The following is a 25,439-nucleotide window of genomic DNA, read 5'->3' as shown; positions in this document are numbered from 1 at the left end:
GGGGTCTCTGCATCTCTCCCCTTGGTTCACAACTGCTTGGAAGCAGCCTGCTACCCGCAACGCTTTGAGACAACAGGGTCTTTAATTCTCGTAATACGACACACATACCGGGAGGTCAAAGTTCAAAGTCTGAATTTTGTGCTCATCGCCCAAACAGGATCGATATTTATTTATTTATTTAACCACATTGGCAAAAATAAATGCATAAATAAATAAATACATATAAAATACAATGTTGAGACCATAAAGGCTAAAAGTGGATTACTATAAAGAGTCTAGAGTAGTATTTTGGGGATCATTATTTTTCTGTGCAAAATATGGTTTGTTGGTAATGCAACAGAATAATATAGTGTAATCTTCGAATCTTGTTTAACCACTGACGAGCATGCACGTTTTAAAGTAAATGTTACAAGAAAATGCCGATTCCGTTTTGACATTTCTACAGAAGAGGGGGCAATTTCAGAGACTCAAAACAGCAACACAAATGCGAGTCTGATCATCTTTGCTGTTCTGTTGGAAAAAAAGTAATATCATAATTTTATTATTATTATTTTTTTTACTGTAACAAGTGTCAGAAAAAAAGTGACTGTTTGTATTACAACAATCTGAAAAACTTGTATCATTGTAAACACAAACGAAAAGAAAATCCACCCTTTGATTCAAATTTGTACCAAAAGTTAACATCCTCTTGCTTGGCTCATGTGGTTGTGTATTTTGTTTTACGTTATGAATAACATCCTTTCTACATATTGAGACTAGATAATATACTGTAAGTACTGCTGTTCCTGTCATTCGGTTTGCAAACACATCCAGGATTGTGTTCAGAGAGTATATAGGGCCGGGCACTGTGAGGCATTGCATTTTTATCAAAGTAGGCTGCTCTCTGCTTCGTGAGGTCTCCCGTTCGTTTCGAACTGCCGTGTGTCTGCCATCCCCCACACTGATGTTGTGTAATGAGAGCAGGCAGAACAATTGCTGCCTTCCGTACCACCTCGACTATCCCTCAATCCATTTTCAATTCCATTTATTGGGATTGCAGGTGATCTGGAGCTTATGTAGCTGACTTTCCCCTTCGTGTATGTACCGGAAACCAAAAAATGATCTTTATTTATCAATGCCATTTCGGAGCTTCTTCATGACGTAAGGGCTGACTTGGAGCCAGTCACAAGAAGGAGTCATGCATATTGCCTATGCCAACATTCCTTTGAACTCTGCATTTTCTTGTATCTGGGTCACTTTAGCACATGGTCACAATTGTCTCGTGCTGAACTGCCAGGGCAGTTTTTCAGTTGTCCTGTACCTACCAATGTTTTAAATGCTAAGATATGCAGGGTGGGGACTGGGATGGAGTTCATCGAAATAAAACAGCTTTTTTGCAGGTGCTCGATTCACAAATATTAGCATATTTATGATCGAATAGATTTGTCTTTGCTTGTCTTTTATGAACCATTCCATTTCTGTGACTTCAAGCTTCATTTTGCTTTTTTTTTGTCCACGGTGGAACCCATCAAAATGATCAAAATCGTAAAACCGATTTGATACCAACCAGACCCTTATGTTTGTGTTTTAGCTGGATTGACAATCTGATCATATTTTGGACTTAATCTAAAAAAAGCAATCACAAGCCCCCCCCCCCAAAAAAAACAACAACAAATTTGTCAAACCTAAGGGGCAGTGGCCACATTCACCCAACTGATTATTTTATGTGGCATGTGAAAGCAAATTATGCCTGTCTAGTTCACTTTTCTTGTTAAAATCTGGATCAAAATTGTAATTTTTCTTCACTTTTACTACCCCTGGGATATTATTACCAATCCTTTTATTGAAAAAAATAGCTAGACTTCCTGTCTTAACTTCCTATTTCGAAACCGAATATACATCTATTCGTAGTTTCATCTCTTAGCACACTCGAAAAACATACCAGTCACTTTTTTTCTTTTTTTTCCCTCCTGTAAATACGTTTTCAACGAGAAGCTCTCTTCCGTTATTCTGCACATTCTTATCAGCGGTTGCAAAGCACAACCAGTACAAGTGTCAGACACTGATAATCTTCTCAATTCAGGAGTTGGGTATCACGCTCGTTTTGTTATCCTAGCAGAAACTGCTAACACTAATTTGCTGCACGATCTTGGACTGCTTTGTCTCTTCCAAAGAAAATTAACTGACTTATCAAATTATAAGCATAGTCGTATCACAAACAGTGGGACGAGCACATCCCCTATGCGCTCGTCAGAATATAGAGAGACAATGAAATATTGTTTGTATAATTGAGGCATTGCAACAAAAGACGGATATTGTGATACAAGTAACCGATCAAGTTTTTTTTTTTGTCTGTATTTATTATTATTTTTTTGCGGTACTTTAAAATGCAGAATGCCGGGAGCAGAGTTTGAATTCAAATCCAGTATAGACTCTATCAGTCATTACAAACCAACTCGACTGATATTTGCAGCTTTTTAACACTAAAATTACCCTCTTCAATAAGCCCCCCCCCCCCCCGCCCAACCCCCGCCCCCCGTCTGGATAAAGCATTTAAAAATAACTTGTTTTCATGACATCATGGCCTCTCGCAAATGGAATCCATTCATTTACTTTTGAGAACACAATTTACAAAGCACTTAACAGAACTGCAAATGGCGAATCTGATGCCTGGGAAGCTTCACTGAAGTTCAAAATCAATAACATTGCATCTCACTTCACTCAGTTTCAATGTTCTGTGTTTCCCTGGAAGGAAAGCCATCACTAATATATTCTACAACACCGTAGTGATATGACTTCCAAACGCCGGACTTGAAAAAGTGTTTTCTTCGTCAAAATGCTGATAATTAGCTCTGGAAAAGAACAAAAAGATGACAGGGATAAGCGCCAAACATTCACACCGTTATTAAATAGGACTTCACTCGCTAATTAGCTACCTGTAGGTAATTAAATTCACAAGGTCCGATTAAAATCTACATCGGTGTCAAAGCGAAGAAACGACAGAAAAGAAGCCATAAAAAAATATGTGGCTACAATCGCGTTTTGAGCATTTACCGCACTCGCCTTCTCCTTTGGTTGTACCTGAGCTACAGATACAGTATCTGAGTCGTGCCTCTGATTGGATCTCGGTGTCAGTGAGGAATTGAAGGTGTTCCTTGAAATTGACCTCGGTCTAATTACAACTGCTCCAATTGTACCTCTCTGATGGCCTCCCCGCAGGAGATGTAAAAACCGAGACGTTAAGATCGAGCGCGAGGGATTTTTGAGTTGATGCTGATTGCAGGAGAAGAAACGTTGTACCATGATGGTGTTTAAGATTTATTTAATTGTTCGATGCGGAGGTTGGTGAAACATACAGCACATCTATTTTTATGTTCCATGGCTCTTTCTCATTCTATCTTCCTTCCTGTCCCTGAGAAGAGAGGTCATGCTGCCCTCCAGCTAGCGTGCCTGCAGCCACGGGATGACATCATCACATAGCTGCCTCGTCCTTGCAGTGACTATTCATCACCCCGATCATCAGCAGCATCACCTGGCTGCACACACACAAGCAGGCAGACAGGCGCGCACGCACGCACACACACACACACACACACACACACACACACACACACACACACACACACACACACACACACACACACACACACACACACACACGTATAATTGCACAAATCGAGAGCCCGCTGCAGCTCTGCAGGATGGCAAGATTGGAAAAAAAGGAGGGATAACGCAGAGAAGGCGATGTAGAGAGTAGGAAGATCCTGCTGGGGTAGGCAGAAAGTCCTGACCTATGCACTTGCTACTATACATCTCAATAAAGCCCAATCCGGACAAATGTGATGAGTCAGGATACTCGGGAAGAACAGGGCACTGAAGACCATCAATGCATTTGTCCTCCTAGAACTTCCCTCGAGCAAAAAGCACACGTACAGTGTGTCCTTTCCCTTCGACACCAGTTCTTGCATCTGAAATTCCCTTTGGCAGTCCTCTCTTTATTCCAGATGCTAGATGACAAACACTGCAGCAAGTGGAAGAAGCACTCTGAGAACAAATAAGATTTTGTTGTTGTTGTTGAACTTATCAGAGGTAGATAGTACATATGGGCGAATTTGATTTCCACGTAGAAATTCAAGTACAATGCACATGAATTTAACATTTTTATTGCACTATTTCCATAATTCAAGCACGCTTTACTAATAAGAAAACCTTTATTTGTCTCACAATGGAGAAATTCCCATAATTTGGGTGCATAGTGGAATGCACTGATACATTTAAGTTTAAAAGACTAAAAATGTGTACTTTTAATCTTAACCACACCCCTATTCTAATTCAAAAGGAAGTGGGGCTCAGTTATTGGCTGGCAGGAAGAGCAACCCAAGAGACCAGTACACACTGGTGACAGCCAAAATGGATCGCCCCCTCAGGAGTGGTTTGTGTGATTTCCAAATGGTCAAGTAGTACAGTATTGTGATGGTGAAGAAAGATATTTTCGGATGGTTGACAGTCTGTTCACTGTGTGAAACATATAAAGGTTGCAAAGTGCTGTGACGGCGAAGGATGGTAATTTTCGGAACAGTTTGAACATATTCAGAATTTTTTGTCGACAAGAAAAACTGTTTGCGCGCCTTTTGCCACCTTAACAAACCCTGACAAGAACCCAACATTCTCTGCAATCCCCCCTCAGTGAGATACCATTTTAATATGTGCCTCTTGCTTTTTGATCGTATTTGTGGATTCAGCTTCAACGTTCATTCAGCACAATGAACCAGGAGACACGGACATGTGGCGCAAGACAGCAGATCCAATTTTGCATATGTGTTTTTGGAACACAAAATCATGTTTGATGGCTGGACGGCTCAGTCGTGGGTAATACAGCTGACTTTGGACACAAGGACTGAGATTGAAATCCTGGCCAGGGCAAATGGTAATGTTCACCTTACGTAAGACACACATAAAAATGGGTCCGTTAACGTGGATGAAAATGGGTGGCAGAGGAAACTGTGCCAAACATATCATGTGAGTGCCTTGCAGTGGTGCCCTGTGACTGGGAAAAGTTGAAAGTCACTTTTTCCATCAGCTGGAAAAAAAACTTTACATGTACCGTATTTTCCGCACGTAAGGCACTTTGGAGAATAAGGCGCACCTTCAACGAATGGCCTATTTAAAAACTGTGTTCATGTATAGGCCACACCACATTATAAGGTGCAGAGGAATAGACGCTACATTCGTGGCTGCAATTGCGTTATGCATCCACTAGATGGAGCTAGGCTAAAAGAATACAATACAACACAAAATAGAGCTTTTACAACCGCTGCAGCTGTAACAAAGAACCTTACAGAACATTTAAAATACTACGCCCAAGAAATCTGAATATTGATCCACATATACATATACATATATATATATATATATATATATATGTGTGTGTGTGTGTGTAGATAAAGACGAAATGATTCCATCTTGATCAATTACAGTACGTGATGTTTGTGAGTTGGATGTACTCGTTGGATCGGAAAAGATCCCGTCATAGGTGACCAAAAATCTTCAATCGGAATGATTTCAATCATATTGACAAAAAAAAAAAAAAAGTCTCCATATAAAACCGGCTTCTGTTGCCATAAATGTCAACAATTTCAGTTTTGAAATTGGCCCAATCTAAATGACTATATTTAGCCCCAAAAAATACAAGTTGTGTTTTTAAAGTGTACTGTAAACCAATTCCTGAATTTTCTGACAAATTTGTTGCACAAATTACAGTGTATTCGCAATCAGTGGCCCACTTTTGTTTTCAGTATTTTCACAAGAGGTATACTGTAAATACAAAACTTTAATAATATGTCGATGATTTCTTGTGCTATTTGCAACCACAAGATGCCCGTTCAAAAATGCAAAAGTTCACTTCAACTCCAAATTTGGCCAGGGCATGAATAATTTGAGCGTAACACTAGTTCATTTACAGTCTCCGTCTCGCTCTTCATACTCATCAGACAGCAGAGACTCTCCTGCTCTGTCCCAAATGAAAGCTTTTCTCAACATTTTCAAGAATTTCAAACATCCTTAGGAATAATGGAAGTTTCAGGACTCCCGTGTCCCAACGGAGCGCTTGCTATTCATTCATTTTTTTGTATTTCTCTTCAGCCTTTGATCAAAGTTAAGCAGACTGTTCTTGTGAAATGGTGTGTACTCTTTTCAGAGTGTATGTATACATTGCAGAAAGACAATGTACTAATGCCAATAAACGAGGTTATGTCATTATAAATGTAATTTTTCTCCCCCCCCCTCCCTCCAGATAACGTGGAACCCGAGGAGTAGAAAAAATGATGAGAGAGTAAAAGTAATGCTCTGTGAATGTTGACTCACGTAGTCATGGAAGGCCTTGGCCTCGCTGGAGTGCTCACATGTGTCTCTTCTCTCTGGGGCTGCGCAGTATAAGTCCCAGAAAACACTGCAACACACAGCACATCACATTGTATCTTCTTTTACAGTTGGGCATCCATCAGATGAATACAATAATATATTTCTTCCATGTAAAAAAACCTTCATTCAGCGGAGGAGGTGCTCCTCGTCCTCCGACCGATTTTTAAAAAAAAAAAAAAAAGTTTGACCATCGCTAGACAATCTGGTGACCTGTTGGTGCTAAATCTCGATTCGCATTCTCTAGGTCTGATCCTTTGCTAGGTCGTCCTGGAAGCTTTGTTCTATATACCTTTCGCCGGTCCCCACATACTCTGTGTGTGTGTGTGTGTGTGTGTGTGTGCGTGTGTGGTTTTTTTTTTTTTTTGCTTGGCTCTGTGTCTGCTTGTTTTGCTAATGACTGTGACGGATTAAGTAAAAGGTTCTGAAGAAGAGGAAAAAAGGAGAAGAAAAAGAAGCAACAGAAGAAGTCCTGACGGTTCTAAAATAGCGGTGACAGATAGTCAATTAGCGATGACAGAAGAGCGATTAAAATAATGGTGACGGACCGACAATGACAGATTTGGTCGGCTTGAAATAATGACGGATTAACAGTGATGGACGGGTGGCGAATGACGGACCAGAAAAATTTACTGACGCACCCACCTCGGGTGATTGGTTGACGAGACGTAAGACAATAACTTACCACCACCAAGAGTGGAGAAACCCCGGAGGTTCTCCTAATGTGATGTTCTTCTCCCATCGGATCTAGACGAGCCGGGAGATAGAGCAAGTTGTTTTAGTGAACATTGAAAAATCAAATAAATAAATAAATTAAATAGACAAGCCACCAGACACAATGTTATGGTACGTCACGTTGCATTCTGATGCTAAAAGAGAGAGAGAGATCTTAAGTGGATAGGTCAGTCTTTGTCTGCAAACTCACAACAACCTGAGGGTGTGTTGGGATGACATGAGGTAATAGACATGTACCAGCCTGAGAAGCACATTTAAACACCCCCAAACACACATCCTATTATTTACCAATCCCTCTTAAGTCTCCTTGTCTTCATTTCTCCTTGCAGTGTGGGTTCATATTGAAAGAGTTTCCCCATGAAATGAGTTGCTTTTTGAGATTTGACTGCTGGTTAATGATCATATGGAAATGAGAATTCTAGGACCTGGACATGAAGTAGAACACATTGTTAGCTTTCCTTCTCATCTTTACATTTGAACAGGAAAACACACACACAATCAAAAACAAACAGCACGTTCGAGTTAATCAGCGATTGTTGTCTTTGCCCAATAAAAAAAAAAACAACTAAACAAAACCAAATACTTTTAGAGCATGTTTTTTTTTTTTTGCTGTTTAGGTGCGGAAAAGGTAATGAATAAATCCACGAGAGAGGATTTATTGGTGTCTGTTGAAAAGTCCGTGCCAATGTCAGAAAGGTGCAGAGGGAGTTCAGACGCACAAATCACTTGGGATACCCGGTCCTGTATGCACTGACTCAGTGAAGGTCAGTGACTAACACGGCAATGACGTCAACCCGTATACTTGAATTTGATATATGTTCACACACCGTGCATATAAAGACACCCACAGACACTCTAAAAGTCTGCATTGTCATCATCATTATCACAATGCTGGTCAATTTCTGACAAGCTGATTCGTCTTGGTGGTTTCTAAATGATCTCAACATTTGATCTGGATAAAAGAAGACTGAGTCATCTATTTTACCAGACGCGAAGACGGATAACAGGAAACAGTGGAACATTGAAATTTGTAGTCAGACTGTTCTGACCTCACATGCAGGTCACGCAGTGTTTGGAAGGAATTCTTTGCTTTGAAGCTCATTGGTGAGGGAGTGAGGAAGGAAATGTCTCGCTTGCTTTGCATGTTTCGACAGCACGAGCGAAGACATTTGTTGGCGTGCCGCATTTCATGTGGTATGTAGTGAGACAACTAGTTAGTCAAATGGAAACAAAGGATTACGAGTCACGCGCCGCTCAATTCCTACGCTGTAAAACAACCGCTGTGGTGTCGAAATGCGGTTATCAAAATAAATAAATAAAAATTAAACGGCCAATAATTAAAGTACTAATCAATTGTGTTTTTGAATCAACCACTCTGGAATGAAATTAGAAAATTTGAAACCCTTGCGGTCACATAATTCAGAATTTGAACACACTTTGGGGGAACAGAAATTCAGAGGTTGAAACGTCAAAACAAATCTAAATTTTGCGATCCACTTTCTAGAGGTGTCACAAAACAACGGTTTTGATTTAAAAAGTCTGAGTTCAGCATATGTAAGCAAATCAAATTGTTCCACTTTACAATACTGTATATCGAGATCTGTATCGAATCATCTTACAATGGAGAGATATACAGTATGTTTGAAGTCAAGAGCACATTTACATTCATTCATTCAAATTTGAAATGGCGACAAGACACTCAGCGCAACATATCCTCTTGAAATCTCAAATCTAATCGTAATCCCCTTGAATCGTATTACATCACACGTATCGAGATGCTTATAGAATTTCCTCTTATTGGAGAGGTGCACACCTTTTTCACGATACCATGCCACTGACAGATTTCTTTTTTTAAAATTGTATGTTTCTTTTTCTTGATCAAATAGTAAGTTTTCTCTCTCATTGCCACAATTGTAAAAATGCTCGCACCCGTATTTTGGGGAAACATGCATATATGTCTGGTGTACTTCCTGAGGTGGCAGATAGCCGATAAAATGTGGCTGAGCTTGTGCGCTAGTTGTATACAGGACTGTGTTTACACTTGTTGCGCTCTTAGCTAATGCATTCCCACAAATGACACCGCCTATCCTTTTCATCTTCCATACGCGGGGAGGGGAGAGCGAAGACGGCGCGTCTTTTTTGCGCATGTGCACCCGCATAAAAGTAGAATCGTGCCAGCGGTGATGTAACCTTTTCCATCTTCCGTCTCTTTGTTGTCTTGCCACAAGCCCCGATCCACGGACCTCTAAAATGGTAATTTACTGTTATTTAGGCTGAGCCACCAGAATCTACTGACCCCCCCCCCCCCCCACCTTCCTTTTCAACTTATCACCTTTTTACCTCACCCACTTCCATCGGAGGAAGAGTAATAGAAGTAGAGATAAGTCAGAATGGAAGGATGAAAGGTAACCACAAAGGACAAAATTGAGCTTTTGAGGAGATCAGTGAATGACGTCATAGAAAAATGAAAGCCCCAGGATGGCATGCTTAATGCTCTTTGGCTCCAGTTCTGCTATATGCAACGCAAGTGTTTAAAAAAAAAAAAGCTTATCTGCTGCTTTGAACGCCTTGGCTCAGCACTTTCTGCGCTAGCTAATTCAATCAGGTGTTACACTTACCGGACATGGCACACAAGGGTCAGACCTATTTGTCAGAATGTGCTCAACATGCACGACATTAACATGCACACCCTCCTGGTGACTTACCTCTGAGAGGAAAGTCTGTGCTGACTTCTGGGCTCCGACGTGCAGCAGGTACTCGTACACGTACAACGCTAGCCTGCACATAAAGCACAAGGGTGATAAGTCACTAGGTGTGATACTCGTGTACATATTTATGAATAAAAACATGAGAACGCTCCGCGATGCAATGTGCAATGGCGCCACAGTCCCATCACACAAAGTATGAATCACATGAGAAACTGAAGACATAATAACACATTATAGAATGAAAAATAACACATCCGGGCGCGAGTCATTTTCACTCTTGTTTAAAGGACAGGTTATTTGTTTGAAACAAATTGAGAATATGACCAATGTCGATGAACCTTTCATGTCTGGCGGTGTAATTGGATTCCAAGTTAATTGAAATTGCAATGTCCTGAAAAAGGAAAACCATTACAGGAGGATGAAAAACAATCGCAATGCAGATGCGACCGAGATAAATTCATTCAAATCAAATAAACAAACAAATCATTTAATAATACAATACTGGTGGAATGACAAAAACGGAACTTGGAAGAGTGGATCTTTCTTAGTGGCTTATTTTTACATTCTTTAGATCTCTTTTGTCTTAACAAAAAATAATGGAAGTAAATGTATTTGAAGCAGGGCAATATTGATGATCACAAATAGAGTTTAATTGAGTAAGCAGAACATTAATTAGTGATTACTTTGCAGACTGACAACGGTGTGGAGGAGGCCATCATCGGCTTCCTCCACACATTACTGGACCACCGAGAGGAGGCCGGGAGCACTTTGGGGAAAATATTCTTCAATTGCCCATTTTTTTTTCAACATGAAACAACCCAACCTGCATTGGTGGCCCATCACCTAACAGCTTGGATTACTGACAACCGACTACTACTCTATATGTTTGGACACAGGGCTGCAGGTTTGACATGCTTTTCGACAGCACCGGGGCACCACAAGGAACTGTTCTAGCTCCTTCCCTTTTTCACCCTCTACATGGCAGACTTCAACTGGAGGACCCCCTACCTTTGACCTGGAGATTTTCTCATTGTTGGCCCCATTATAGACGGAGATGACTAGGAATTTTAGTTAACTTATTCGTGGTTTTGTGAGACTGTCCACAAAAATTTGGTTCCAAGTCACTGGAAAAACCAAGAAGCTGGTGATGGATTTTAGCAGCTACTTCCCACCTGCACTGCTGAAAATCATGGGAACTGTCCTTGAGAGGGTTCCAACCTCCAAGTACCGAGGTATCCGCATAAACAACAACTGGACTGAAGGGACAACACAGGTGCAGGAATGGTCAAAGCAAACTCTTCCCTCTAAGGAGGCTGATGGCTTTCGGTGTTCAGGGGACACTCCTGCACTTTCATGACTCTGTGGTTACAGCAGCGTTTTTCTATGGAGCGGTCTGCTGGGCTGGCGGCATATCTGCTCAGGAAAAAGGGAAGTTGGACAAGCAGATGAAGAGGGCTGTCTTGGGCTGCTACTCTGCTGACACAGTGGGGGGACAGGATGATGTCTACCCACCTACTGCAGAACACTCTGTTCGTACTACACAGCTCTCTCAATGACAGACTTTTACACCCGCGTGGTGTAAAGGAGATTCTGCTGCTATTTGAGATTCTGCAGCTGTCAGAGAACACAACCGTAACATTGGGCAGTTAGTTATGTTGGATTGGATGGATTGGCTAGTTAGGTTTCTATTCTGTGCAATCTGCTTCTTGTACAAATGTCGTCTCTTGCGTGCTTTCTTCTAAGTTCCTTTATTCTTTATTCCGTTATTTGCATCATTCTGCCGAAATGATGCAAATTTCCAAATTGTGGTACTAATCTTATTTTATGTTATCGTATTTAATCTTAACTTTGCTTCATTTATCTCACAAGTTTGAAATTCTATTATAGAATGTTAATTCTAATGCATTATTAGTCATTTGAATATTCTTGAGTGCTACCAAAACAAGTTCCTGAAGTTTGAACATATGTTATCAATGAATATTTAAAACTTCATTAATTTTTTTCCCCCGCAATTTTTTCACAGTCACCACTAAGCCAAAAAGTTACCTGAGTGTATCCTGGCATGCATAAATGGTGGTTGTCCTAGAACCTCCTATAAAAGGTGCTGCCAACCTGCGAAATGTAGTCCAGACTCTTCTTAAATGGCGGTAAAAATAAACTCCCCAGACTGTCTGCCTGTCTTAAAGATGATAGACTTTGCACATTTCTGCTGTGCACACAGGTAGGTACATCTCCTCCCCTATCCCCGTCCCACGTTCCCATCCGTCTCCTTTGTCATTTTCTTCTGAGTTTTCCCTGAGCCAACTTCCATTTCACCCTGCACTCCATTCCTTCATGTTTGTTTAATGGTGAGAGGAGATGTACAGCGCAGTGCCGTCCTTCCCACACCGCCGTCCCTCGTGTGGTTGCAGTGATGTCTCACTGAGGCGGCAGAGACAAAATCATGCGCTGCAACGAAGTAAAACGAAACGAAGAATAGCTTGACATAACTCTCAACAGCACTATAATGGAACGTGAATAAAAAAAAAAGTGCCCTCAACCACTCAACCCCTCGCACACCATTTTTTCTACTGTGAACATGACAAGGAACAAATAGGTTCTATCACTCACTTTTTTCCAGTAAATATCTCTCGCTCTAAAATACAGTATTAAGAGATTATTCCGATATCTGTAGTTTACGTTTTACTTTTATTCCCGACACTTGAAATAGATACAGTAGTACCTTGAGATATGAGAGACGCGATTTACGAGCCATTGATCGGGCAACATCTTTGAATTATTTTTTTTGGTTTTCATTTTCATTCCAAAAAATGCCAGCGCTGTATGGTGGCAGTGATCTACTCACTACACAGCAAACTGTGGATCGTAAAAAAAAAAAAAAAAAAAATTGAAAACGGGTTTCAAGCTGTTTATTGTCACTCCTAACTTTTGTTTCCTGTCAAACTAAGCAAAAACAAAGAGTTAAACATTGTGAATATCAATCAACCAGAAAGCTTTGGCTTTGGAAAGTTTGTTTGTCTTAGTGTTAAGAAACAATGAAAGATTTCCTGGATGGGTTCACACATTGGTGTCAAACTCAAAGTCCAGGGGCCAGATTCGGCCCGCGACATCATTTTAGGTGGCCCGCAAAGGTACATCATGTTTGTTTGTTTGTTTGTTTGTTTGTTTATTGAACATAAAACATATATACAGTAATAATTTGACAGAAAATAAGGTAAATAAAAAAAGAAAGAAATCAATCTTCATACAACAGTTATTTATGTTCAAGGGAGTAGGAAGAAGTAAAAAACTTATCTAGTCCTACCCCGTTATGTGATTGTATCTAATAAATCATTTTTATATCAATCAGAAAAGAAAAAAGTAAGAAGAAAGAAGAGTGTGTTGTTTGGAGCAAAAACGAGTTTGACACGCCTGGGCTACTGGATAGTATCTGTGTAATGATGTTACAAGCCTTTAAGACACGTGAAGACCAATAGTATAACAATATATACATATTCTTGATACTCTGTGAATGACTAAGATTACTGTGGGTGGAGAGAGAGGGAGAGCGAGCGAGAGAGAGAGGTGTTCATATTTTAGTTTTTTTTTTTGTTTTTTTTTTTAAAACACATGTATCTGTGGGCGGCCCGGTAGTCCAGTGGTTAGCACGTCGGCTTCACAGTGCAGAGGTACCGGGTTCGATTCCAGCTCCGGCCTCCCTGTGTGGAGTTTGCATGTTCTCCCCGGGCCTGCGTGGGTTTTCTCCGGGTACTCCGGTTTCCTCCCACATTCCAAAAAACATGCATGGCAGGCTGATTGGACGCTCTAAATTGTCCCTAGGTGTGAGTGTGGGCGTGGATGGTTGTTCGTCTCTGTGTGCCCTGCGATTGGCTGGCGACTGATTCAGGGTGTCCCCCGCCTACTGCCCGAAGACGGCTGGGATAGGCTCCAGCACCCCCCGCGACCCTAGTGAGGATCAAGCGGTTCGGAAAATGGATGGATGGATGGATGTATCTGTACTTCTACTTATAAGTACAGATGGTAAATACTTTTCGCAGTCTGTCCCGGTATATGACCATCTAAAATTATTGCCATACTGCAGTTTTTAGATTCACACTAGATTCATTAAACTGAAAAATTTGACCCTAGATTGATTTTTCAAATACTCAAGCATTTGACATTGTTACATAAAGGATGGGGATAGCGAAGACAGGTTTTTACAAGGAGGAAAAGGTAACATCGAAAGAGATCAGGCCAAAGTATTTCGGAAAAAAAAAGACCGAAGGGGTAAATTCCATCTATGCCTTCAAACTTGATTTAAATGCATGGAAACTAAACACACATAAATCAGGCATCAACCTCCCCTCTCTCTGCCTGACTCCTATCTCTTTTTTTTTTCTTTATTAAACACACAGCAACATTGGGCAGCGCTGGAGTCGGACTGATAAGCAGGATGCAAAACAACACACGAGGGCACTTTGTTCGAATTTAATATCGACCAAACGTTAACGCATTGCTGCTATTTTTCTTTAAAGACACGTAAAAACCCTAGCCTAGCTCCCGCTGCTCCTTCGTCGTTAATTTCCCACTTGTTGGCTTGATAAAAAGCTCTCAGCTATGTGGAAGAGGACTGACGGACAGTCAAAATAGAGAGCCTAGATAAGCTTTAAGGATTAGAGGAAGGTAGGGGCAGGGGGGGGCTGTTCAAGGTTAAGAATGCTCCATATGACACAAACTGTCAGTGTGAACAATCTTTACATTAGTCATTGCTGTAAGACCGCTGGTCCAATTTGGACAGAATCTTGGTCAATTAAAGCTTATGTTTTTGGATAAACTACACATTTGGATTGCATACATTGAGTCCAACCTGGTAACCTGTGTTCGACTTAAGAGGACCACTTATCGTTAATTACAACTTTAACCAAAGTCAAGGACCCACCGCTTTCACCTTGTCTTCATGAGTGCGAGGTGACCGGGTAGAAGTGGAGGAGGTGAACCGGCCTTCAACTCCCTGCCTGACCTTTATCTCCTTCATAGTGAAGTGTTTGTCTACCTTCTGACTCGCATCTAATCAAATTCATATTTGGTTCCGACACTTATCCTGGCTGCTGCTGCTGCTGTGTAAAGAAAACAGGCAACCGGGAAAGGCAGGTGACTTTATTTAAATGAAGGTAACAAGTGGAAGCAGTCAACGGTGTCTCGTAGAATTAACATCAAGTCTCACCCGAAAGAAAGATTTTGATGAACACCGGCACTACACTGTTGACTCCAGTTTTGACTGACTGATTGATTGAATTTTTCATTTAGAAAATGCAGTCAAAAAAAACAAACAAACAAAGAAATAAAAAGGTTCCTATTTAAATTACCAACACTGAAACATTATTAATGGTCTGAAAAGGAGAAGGAAGAATTTAAAATGTAAGGCCTCAAGAAAGTCTATTCTCAAAATCTGTCTTGGTGTGCAAACAGGCAAAGGTGCAAAAAAATGGTGGGAGACCGCTACTATCCTGAAAAAGTATCGATAACATTATCAATGAATCGACTTCGACTCCACATTGATCACGCTATGGTTGACTGCAGAAAAATGTTGGACGGTCGCTACAGTCAATGGTGTGTATCGTCGCAATTTTAGAGCTTTTTGTGCATTCAATGTTTTTAAAAAATGTAATACAAATGTTATGCCAATTAGCATGAAGTGAGTTTTCTTTTTGAATCAGCACAGTTCTTATTTGATCTTCTTTCAGACAGTTATTAAGTTTATCCATCCATCCATTCACCCAATATCTGAATCGCTTATCCTCACCAGGGTGGCGGGAGTGCTGGAGCCTATCCCAGCTGTCTTCGGGCAGTAGGCGGGGGACACCCTGAACGGGTTTCCAGCCAATCGCAGGGCACACAGAAGCAATCATTCACGCTCATACTCAAACCTTAGGACAATTTAGAGTGTTCCATTTACCTGCCATGCATGTTTTTGCATTGTGGGAGGAAACCGGAATACCCGGACAAAACCCACGCAGACACACGGAGAACATGCAAATCCTACCACAGGAAGGCCAGAGCCGGAATCGAACCCTGCACCTCCCCACTGTGAGGCCGACGTGCTAACCAGTTGAACACCCTGATTAAGTTTAGTTGAATCACTTCGAATACATTGAATGAAGTTTTACATCAAATCATCCAGGTTTTATATTTTTAATCAAAAACACAAAAACACGAAGTTGACTCCAACCAACGTAACATAGTGAAGCTCAAAGGTCATTTTTCATTAGGCTGTTATAGAGAGTCTCAAAGGTCTGTTAAGCGACACGCTGAGAGAGACGATCAGAAAGACCGAAAGAATCCACGTTAGGAGTACAGAGGTGAAGGCGTCTCGCTGATGAGAGTGAGAGCTTTGAATTCTAAATGTTGGAGCTGTGCATTACGCAGCAGCTTACTTAACACCCTGCTGTGACCTCCTTGTACGCTTCACCATAAAAGTTGACTCTGCTTCAACACTAAGGCGTAACTTGGCTACATTTAGTCAAAGAAAAAGTGAAAAACTAAACACCCATACATGCTGTGGAGTATGGCAGGGGTGTCAAACACTTTTTTGTCGGGGGCCACATTTTTGTTACGGTTTCCCCTCGGAGGGTCGTTATGACTGTGAATTTTGTTAAAACCATATACAGTAAATGTTTGACCACCTCCACATATTCCATACACAGCAAACAACAAATTGATGGATAACTTGTTTTGAAATCAGAATAATGGCTTGGTCAAACATTGTTATTTTGGATTAGGTATGACAATTTGAAATTTTGGTTCAAACTTCAGCAAGCATCATGGAGGTTCACATTCTTGATTTGCTTTCGCGGGCCATATAAAATGATGAGGCGGACCAGATCATAACTTTGACACCCGTGGAGTATGTCATGCGCAGTACAGTATTATATTTGGACACATTGTGGATTTGTAGCGTTTTGGATTAATTGTAACAATGAAGCATGTAATCCTAGAGTGAGTCTTGGTTAGGAAGTTCCAAAACTATAATTATCCGACACAAATGCTGAACCGCAATTAATTAGTAAATAAATAATCAAAAAAATCACTGTCCATCAGTAACAAGCAGCACCGGGAAATTATCTTGGTGTCTTTTCAAAGACTTCACGGTCAGAGGTCTACATACAATAACACATTGGGATTTTCTCTGCCATCAATTAAACAGTAGTCATCCTCAAACAAACAAAAAAAACCCCCCTCCAATTGTCTGTTTCAGACAGAACTTAGGACCGCCTCAAATGCGCCAGCATCAAACAACACCACCACCTGTGGATAAGTTGAGTCGTGGCTGCTTTGCCCCTTTGCTTTTCACAACTTCAGTCCGAACAGAGAGGGACCCGCACAAAAGAGCATGCGGTGATCAAGCCAGTGTGCCTACTGAGGACAACCCTTCGAGTGAGGGCCAAACACTTTCCCTGATTAATCAAGGCTCGCAGCACGGCTTTATGTGCCATTAAGAGCCACGCTAAATGACTCCACTTCATTCATTAAAGTGGAGCATCCTCCGCGGGTCGGAGCAGCTCTCCAGGAAGGCAGACGGACATGAGAGGGCGCCGGGCCACAGAGCAGGTGGAAGGCAGGGGCACTGAGGCAAGATGAGCAACAACAAATACAGACCCATTATGATGCTGAATAATTCATTTGAAATACAGCGCTTCAAGAAAACATCAGCACAACCCCCCCCCACAACAACCTTTGGTGTCTCTCTTTTTTTTTTGAGTGAAGAGTAGCTTCAGAATATTTATGAACAGTCGAGGAATTCTACTACTCTAGAGGCCAAAACACTCGATGAGGAAAATCAGACTGCAGCTGATTAGTCCCTGTGGCATTATCATTCCACTAAAGTATAATTGAATCTGTGCAGGGGATGACGAAGGTGCAAGCACACTCACAGTAGCTGCTGTGTTTACTATCGAAAGTAAAAATGCACCAAACGGATACAAAGTGATGCATACCATCTGACGGGGATGGAGAGAAACCAAAAGGGGAAGTCTGGTGCAAAGGAATGGTCCTTCACAAAAAACGGACGGATGAAGCGATACATGTGAGCGGCGATGTGAAGGAAACTGAGCGAGTGGGACAAAATGGAAAAGATGGAGTGAGAGAAAGCAAACGGGAGAGAAGGAGAGGGTGAGAGAGTAAATGATTAATGAAAAGGAGCGGGGAAGCATAGCAAGATGGGGTCAAAACGGCGCACAGGCGCAGCGATGCTGCTGCCTGGGCGCAAGACGAAGGAGCACAACATTGTAAACATGCATACACGTTTAGCGGCGAGAAACCTTTGAATGGGATGTTGATTTCAGGCCGATGCATAGAACAGTGTATCTGAAAGGATGCCATTCAAGATGTTAAAAGCTACGAGGCAGCTGAGACATAGGCGGTTTGCATTGGGGTTTTTTGTTGTTGTTGTTGTTGTTTTTACCTTCAACTTTTGGCTACTTATCAATTATTTAAGCTTACACTTTTGTAAAAGTGAACAAATGTTGGAGGGGGAAAAAAAAGTCGTAAAATGCACCTGTATACCTCTTGCGTCTGTGCGTTGTGTCTTGTCATAATATGCTTTTTAATTGGCTGGGTTGACATTTGGGCGGCCCGGGGGTCCAGTGGTTAGCGCGTCGACTTCCCAGTGCAGAGGGCGTGGGTTCGATCCCGGCTCCGGCCTTCCTGTGTGGGTTTTCTCCGGGTACTCTGGGTTTCTCCCACGTTCCAAAAACATGCATGGCAGGCTGATTGAACACTCTAAATTTGTCCCGGATTTGTGAGCACGGATGGTTGTTCATTTCTGTGTGTGGCTGGCAACCGGTTCAGGGTGTGCCCCGCCTACTGCCCGAAGTTAGCTGGGATAGGTTCCAGCATGCCCCACGAGCCTTGTGAGGATAAAGCGGTTCAGAAAACGGATGGATGGAAGTTTGTTGTGTACTGTCTTCATTCTCCTACTTGCTTTATCTATCAAATCGATGCTTTCAATTAATCTCCAAATGGCTCTGCGCCATCTATATATCTTTTTACGGATGCATCCTTAATTGGCATTTTTGCTGATGATCATAAACTGAATCTATAGACTCCATTACGCTTTCCAAGGAATCCCCCAAGGTCTGACTAATGGTTTCAGGTAAACGCAAGCACGCTCGTAGTGCGATTCCTATTAAGTGTTTTCTCTCAGAGGTTCCTGCAGCAGGCTTGGGATGTAGCTGAGTGATGAGAGGAACAGCCAAAAGTTCACTCCGGCTTTGAAGATTAGCGAGACGCGTCATAATCCCGAATGGAAACAGTCTGAGGGGAAAGACATTTGTAGTCAAATAAACTTTGTTTCATCTGCTGATGTTCCATGTTTTGTCTGCACTGAAATTGTCTTACGCACAGATTTGCTGAGCAAATGTTTGTCGTAGTCTTTATCCCCCCACTTCAACAGCACATACTGAAGCTCTTAGTTGTGACCGAGGGGCGTATTGCTCTAGTTCCACTTTGACACGAAACACCCCAGGGCGGTGGAGTTCAACCATAACATCATACTGCACAACTCTGCGGTACGTGTCCCGCCACCCCCCTGCAAAGGGAAGAATTCAAAAATTCTTCAGTGGAAAGGTCACACGTGAGAGTTTAAGTCCAAAGAATGAAGTTCATATCCTGATGGGGAGGAATAGTCATGGAGTCATGTGTTCTTTGGCTCACCTTTTGTTTACATTTCATTAACTTCATATCCTAGAATTTGCCCATGGTACTAACTTTTGGGGGAAACGATTGGAAACTAAAAATGGGGAAGAATCAAGTGGAGAAGACCAAAAGGGCTTTCGTATGTCTTTGTTTTTTTTTTGTTTTGTTTTTTTGATAAATGAAAGTGTGTTTTCAGTTGTACAACATTTCAAAGCCTCACTACTGAATTGCGTATCAAAAATGAAAAAAAAAATGCTGTGACTTAGCTCTCCTAATTAGGAAGTGGCGAAAATTGTTTCTGAGAAAAATTTTGGAGGAATAATATTATTCCCAAAAGTTAACAACTGTATCATGTAGTAATATTTTACCAGATACATTTGTGTTATTGTGTGACTGTAACAATGCACTCACTCTTTACAATGGGGACAAACTACACTGAAAATGCTAAATTATGCCATGAAAAACACTAGAAGCAGAAAAACTATATTTTTTTTACTTAAACCTGAACGTATTTCTGCGTTCCTTACTTTGCATGCAAATTATGCAAAATCTACCAAAACAGCCTGATTTAAAAAGTAATTTAAATGAAACTCATTAAAATTACCGATACATTCATTTCACTTCTAGTTCCGACTTATTGTGCACATACTCAGCGTCTCTAGTTATGAAGAGGATGTTCCTGATCATAATCGGAAGTTAATACAATTTTGACGACCAAATCGACTCACAACTTTTTCAGTTCTGATGGGAACAACTCACTTCCACCCACAAATGAAAACAAAAACTCGGCTGTCCGGCGGTAATAACCGCAACTCACTTTTCACCAGTAACACCCGTGAACAAAGCAACCACAGATAACAACGTGCATATCAAGCCTTGTGAAGATACCGCAAGTTTAACTGTAACGACAAACCTCCACCCTGGTGCGCAGTGTGCACACCCAAAAACATTAGCGAAGACAATTATTTCATTAACTTGTATCATATGAAAACAACATACCCTGTTATTTTGTTGCTATGGTCACGATAAACAAATTATAGACATGTTGGCGACCTGACAAACTAGAAATAGGCATTTTTAATTCATTGATTGCTACGAATTTGGATGTTTGCAAGAGAGTGGCAAATTAAGGTCCATCCATCCATTATGCAAGCCGCTTATCCTCACGAGAGTTTATCTGGAGTCTATCCGGCCATCTTTGGGCTGAACTGGTTGCCGACCAATCGCAGGGTACACAAAGACAAACAACCATTCGTGCTCACAATCACAACTAGGGAGGATTTCGGGTGTCCCATTAACCTACTATGTGCAGTTTGGGAATGTGGGAGGAAACTGGAGTACCCGGAGAAAACCCACATAGGCACGGGGAGAACATGCAAACTCCACGCAGGAAGATATGCTCACCAGTCCACACCGTGCCGCCACAAATGAATGTGCACTACTCAATTGCAACCAGCAGAGGCGCTGTTGATTCTGTTACGTTGTGTTCTCAGGAGAACATGATGAGATTTAGCTGCTGTACTTCCACACAGACCTACACTGGCAACCATTTTCTTCTTGAAAGCAGGAGGGGCTCGGAATATTGGAGCTATACACCCAATGAAGACACTATTAGGAAATTTTATCATGAAATATTTAACCCTTTCATGCACCATGTAACCTGATAACATGATAAGCTGTCCACTGTAGTAACCGCTGTCCATGAAAGGGTTCATTTAATATTGATAGACTTATTTGGGTGGCCGGTGAGGGGTTAAGTGTTTGGGTGGGGGTGGAAGCTGCCACCCCTTGCCAACCTGTAAAACTGCCGATGCAATCACGCCCACAAGTATGCCTAAATCAACCAGAATATAACAATACAAGAACACGAGTATTCCCATTTCGAATAAACCGATTAAACCAAACATTTTGACGGATGAATCAATCATGACTTGACGCCACAAATAAAAGCAGAATGTCAATCATCTGCGCTTGTGCTGAATCTGTGATGGGCACACTACTTGGTAGTTATTCTATAAAACACTATGAATGACAAGATCAGTTGCAACAAGTACTTGTAGTAATTGCAACAAGTACTTGTAGTAAACTCGCATTTATCTTCAACGGAGGCCAACAACACACCAGTGAATCTCTGTGACTGCTGAGTACTGCCGGTTGATGGGTTGGCGGGCTTTACTGCAATACTGGCAGGATGCAGAAAATCACCGTGGCAGGAATTAAGACTTGAGCAGACAACACAACGAGGAAAGACACCTCTAAGCAATCACCCTCACACAATGAGGCTCAGTCAAACAGTTGTTGTTCTGTCAGCAGCGGCGACTCGACTGTCTCAGAGCGCAGACAACAATGCCTGGTGCTGAGATAACAGGAAATGCCAGCTTATCGTACTGCAGAAGCAACAGACACAAACGGTGAGCAACCAACAGACTAATGCAATGATATTTCAAACAGATCGTGGGTTTATGACGTTAACACTTTTCTACAGTAAGGAGAGAAAACAACACGAGACGGGATTGAAAAGGGGGTGAGTGGAACACAAGCAGAAGCGAATGCCTACTTTCCTTGATTTTTAGTTCCATTTCATTGAGTTTGATTTGTGTAGATTGAGTCACCTCTCATGGGAAATTTGTTTAATTTCACACATGGAAGAACACAAATGAATTTTTTGAGTGATTTCCTTGTTTAACTTTGTCTCCACACAATTCCAGTAAAACGTCAATTCGACAAAGCCAATAAAATTGGAGAAATTGGTAGACTACAGTGAGGGATCATGTCAGATGAATTAGTGTACTATTGAAAAGTTTGCCCTTTGGAGATTCGATGTGAGGAGGCCCAAAAACATGAAGACAGAGTGACCTTGGAAAAAAATGAAGAAAAAAATAGAACGTTTTTCCCATATTATCATGCAGCTCTGGACACTCATAGGGAAAAGTGCCTTGTTGGAGGTCGACCCATTATTTGGCTCGAGGACTTATTGAGTGCTTGAATAGATACATAGATAGTGTAAATTTTGCGACAGCAAATCAGCATCGAGAATGTACCTACGTCACACGCACCCGCAGCTCAAGCGCGCAGGCACACACACACACACACATGGTGAAATAATACGTGCATGGGACAATATCATTGTGATCTGTGGGAGCGAGAGCTATGCAACACTCCTTTACAAGCTGGGACCGAGACAAAAAAAAGGAGCAAGCTTGGAGAATGGCAAGCGAGAAAGTTGATGTATCTGAAGAGTGGATTGATTTATTTGATTTATTTTAGTCCTGTTTAACCGTCACCAAGACACCATTTAGAGCCAGCCAACACAAGCAGCGGTCGGTCACCAGATTGACTAGTAATGTTCAAACTTCTTTTTTTTTTCTGTCGTAGGAGACCTCTTCTCCTTTCAAAACAACCATCGTGAAGTCACCCCTGCACACAAACACCGTTTCGTCAGCGAAACGGGAGCCCGTCACTGACGGTACTGTCCTGAAATGTGAAATGCAAAGCGGATGGATGGCTCATTAACAAAGAAAAAAAAAACTAACAGCAATGATAAGTGGTAATTGGACGTTAAAAATGAACGCCGAATTAGTATTTCCAGATTCGAATCACATCACACACACTCGTAGACACGTCCTACGTCTTTGCGTGACATCTGTCTGCGGAGAGAAGCGCAAACGCAGTGTCAAACCCTGATGCATTCGAGAACAAAACAGGAAAGCGTTTCCATCAGACAATATTTTGTCGGCTATCTGGCTTTTAAATTCAACTGATAAACAGTCAATGAAGCTCAACTTGACAGTTTATCAACGCCTTTGTTACTTCATTGATTGATTGCCTCAAGCATAAGCGCTTCAGAAAACGGATGAATGGTTGGAAGGACAGGTTCTACCGTTCGACAGTGAATGGCGGGGAATCCTGATGGTTAAAGTATCAATTTTAAATTAAGGTTGCTGCTGTGTTTCCGTTAGCGCCTATGTATGTTTGATATGTTTTCAAAAAAGTGAATTTGAGGCTTGGCAAAGCGTTTTGGACACACTCCAACTTCTACCTAGCTTGAGGCTAATGTTAGGCAAAGTCAATGCCAAGCTAAAGGTAGCCAATCCATCCATTTGCCCAGATCATTCATTGAAATTGTCTCAATTTAAATTCTGCAGTTCAGCAGTCAGAGATTTTTTTTAATGTGTCGGGATTGTAGTTGTTTGTGATGGCCACTTTGTCATCATATCGTTTGTTTACCACTTTATCCATTCCAAAGTTTCTCTGTACTCTATCAACATTTAGCCCTCATTTTAGCACATCAAAGGAGATTAGAAAGTTAATACTGTTTAGGGTCATACATAAAAAGGTGAGACACAACTAACCTTCAAATCAGACATTTGTAATCAAATGTCAGACAATTTTAGCATTATAGGCATGGTGGACGACTGTGTGGCGTTTGCCATGTTCTCCCAGTGCCTGCGTGGGTTTTCTCTGGGGACTGCGGTTTCCTCCCACATTCCAAAAACATACATGGCAGGCTGATTGAACACTATGTGTGAATGTGAGCGCGGATTGTTGTTTGTCTCTGTGTGCACTGCGATTGGCTGGCAACTGGTTCAGGGTGTACCCTGCCTTCTGGCTTAAGTCATCTGGTATAGGCTTCAGCACGCCCATGACCTTTGTGAGTAAAAGCAGATTCTAAAATTGATGTATATCATTATTATTATTATTGTATTGTTGACAAATTTTACCTGTAAATGCTGGTGCTGGAAATTACCTGTTCAGATGTTGCACTATAAGTTCAAAAATAAAACTATAATAGACTCCCAACATAACTAATACAACTTGTCTTGTCTTTGCAGCATTTTTTTCCCTTGACTTAAGCTTGCTCAATCATGCCCGATCATGTTATTTTGGGATTAGTGACTCTTTGAATAAAATATCCTTCATTTAAATTCACAAACAATCTTCACCATCACACTGGGTAAGACTGAATCTACTCTGTCGTAAAATTGGACCACACCTTCTCCATCCTAACGGGAAATCTTATGCTACGGGATGCTCTCGTCTCACATTAAAGCTCTGTGGCCCATCCATCTGCATGTTACAATGCGACGTGTATCGAAGAATTCCCAACAACACCCTAAGGAAAAGCAGATGAATGTAAGACGTCTTCTCCTCTCATTTTGGGGTTTAAATGCCATTCATCACAGCACTAACAAGCCTTAATATTTTTGGACAACAAAATGGTGAGCTGTCACACAAAAATAGAACTATGCCACACTTTGCACTTTAAAACTGCTGCTATGGGACAATCCACACTCATCATCTCTTCGAAGGCCACCCTCGATCGTTTACAACTGCGCAGTCATTTCTCATTTTTGGCAGACCGCTCCACAACCGTAACTGTAGGCTCATTCACCTCAAAGAACACTCATTGGTCTGATCAATTTTGGTCATTTCCACAAGATGTGCAGGATTATTGTCTGACTGCACCGATTTTTGGCGTAACATTACTCTCCTTCAGCCTCCATTTTCATAGACAGGCGTGCGTGCGGTTGGCGTAACAACTGGCGCATCTTTATAATATGCCAGGACAAGTCTAGTTTTCCATGTTTGGGAATTTAATAAGCCGTAATGTGGGTATAACTGCGGACTGAGGGCCCGCCACCGGCACACCTGACAAATTGGTGACAGACAGTAGACTAGACTTGAACCCACTTGAGACCAGGTCTATGTTGTGGCACAGGTGGTGTAACCAATTTGGGTGGATTTGATACATGTGCAGACAGACAGATTCTGCACTCCGCTGATATGGGTTGTGGATGCCATCATATTTCATTCATAGATATGACATCAGAGTGCATCAAACCCTCTGGATCACTGTAGAATTCACTACATGTTGTTGTTGGTATCATCATCATCATTTCAAAAGTACCTTCCTGACCACGGCACTAC

General features: G+C 41.5%; 1 protein-coding gene and 1 long non-coding RNA gene across 3 annotated transcripts in view; one reads left to right on the top strand and one right to left on the bottom strand.

The window, feature by feature from the left end:
* ssbp2a (single stranded DNA binding protein 2a) overlaps positions 1-25,439 on the bottom strand; it is a 56,439-nt gene that overhangs the window by 18,410 nt on the left and 12,590 nt on the right. For both annotated transcript variants that reach the window (XM_086110462.1, XM_086110464.1), the window contains exons 2-4: positions 9,837-9,909; positions 7,082-7,143; positions 6,343-6,427 (exon numbers count right to left, since the gene is read on the bottom strand). In XM_086110462.1, coding sequence (XP_085966588.1) covers positions 6,343-6,427; positions 7,082-7,143; positions 9,837-9,909 — 220 coding nt within the window. The remainder of the gene's footprint in view (positions 1-6,342; positions 6,428-7,081; positions 7,144-9,836; positions 9,910-25,439) is intronic.
* Positions 21,116-24,607, top strand: LOC147204736 (uncharacterized). Its single transcript, XR_015100973.1, has 3 exons — positions 21,116-21,922; positions 21,997-22,035; positions 22,887-24,607. It is a non-coding gene; the product is annotated as an uncharacterized LOC147204736 (long non-coding RNA).

The sequence above is a fragment of the Hippocampus guttulatus genome, chromosome 5 (genome assembly GCF_054856545.1).
Source record: "Hippocampus guttulatus isolate MCC_2025c chromosome 5, RoL_Hgut_1.0, whole genome shotgun sequence".
NCBI classification, from domain to species: Eukaryota; Metazoa; Chordata; class Actinopteri; order Syngnathiformes; family Syngnathidae; genus Hippocampus; species Hippocampus guttulatus.
Note: the sequence above shows the minus strand (reverse complement) of the source record. Positions and strands in the feature narration are given on the sequence as shown.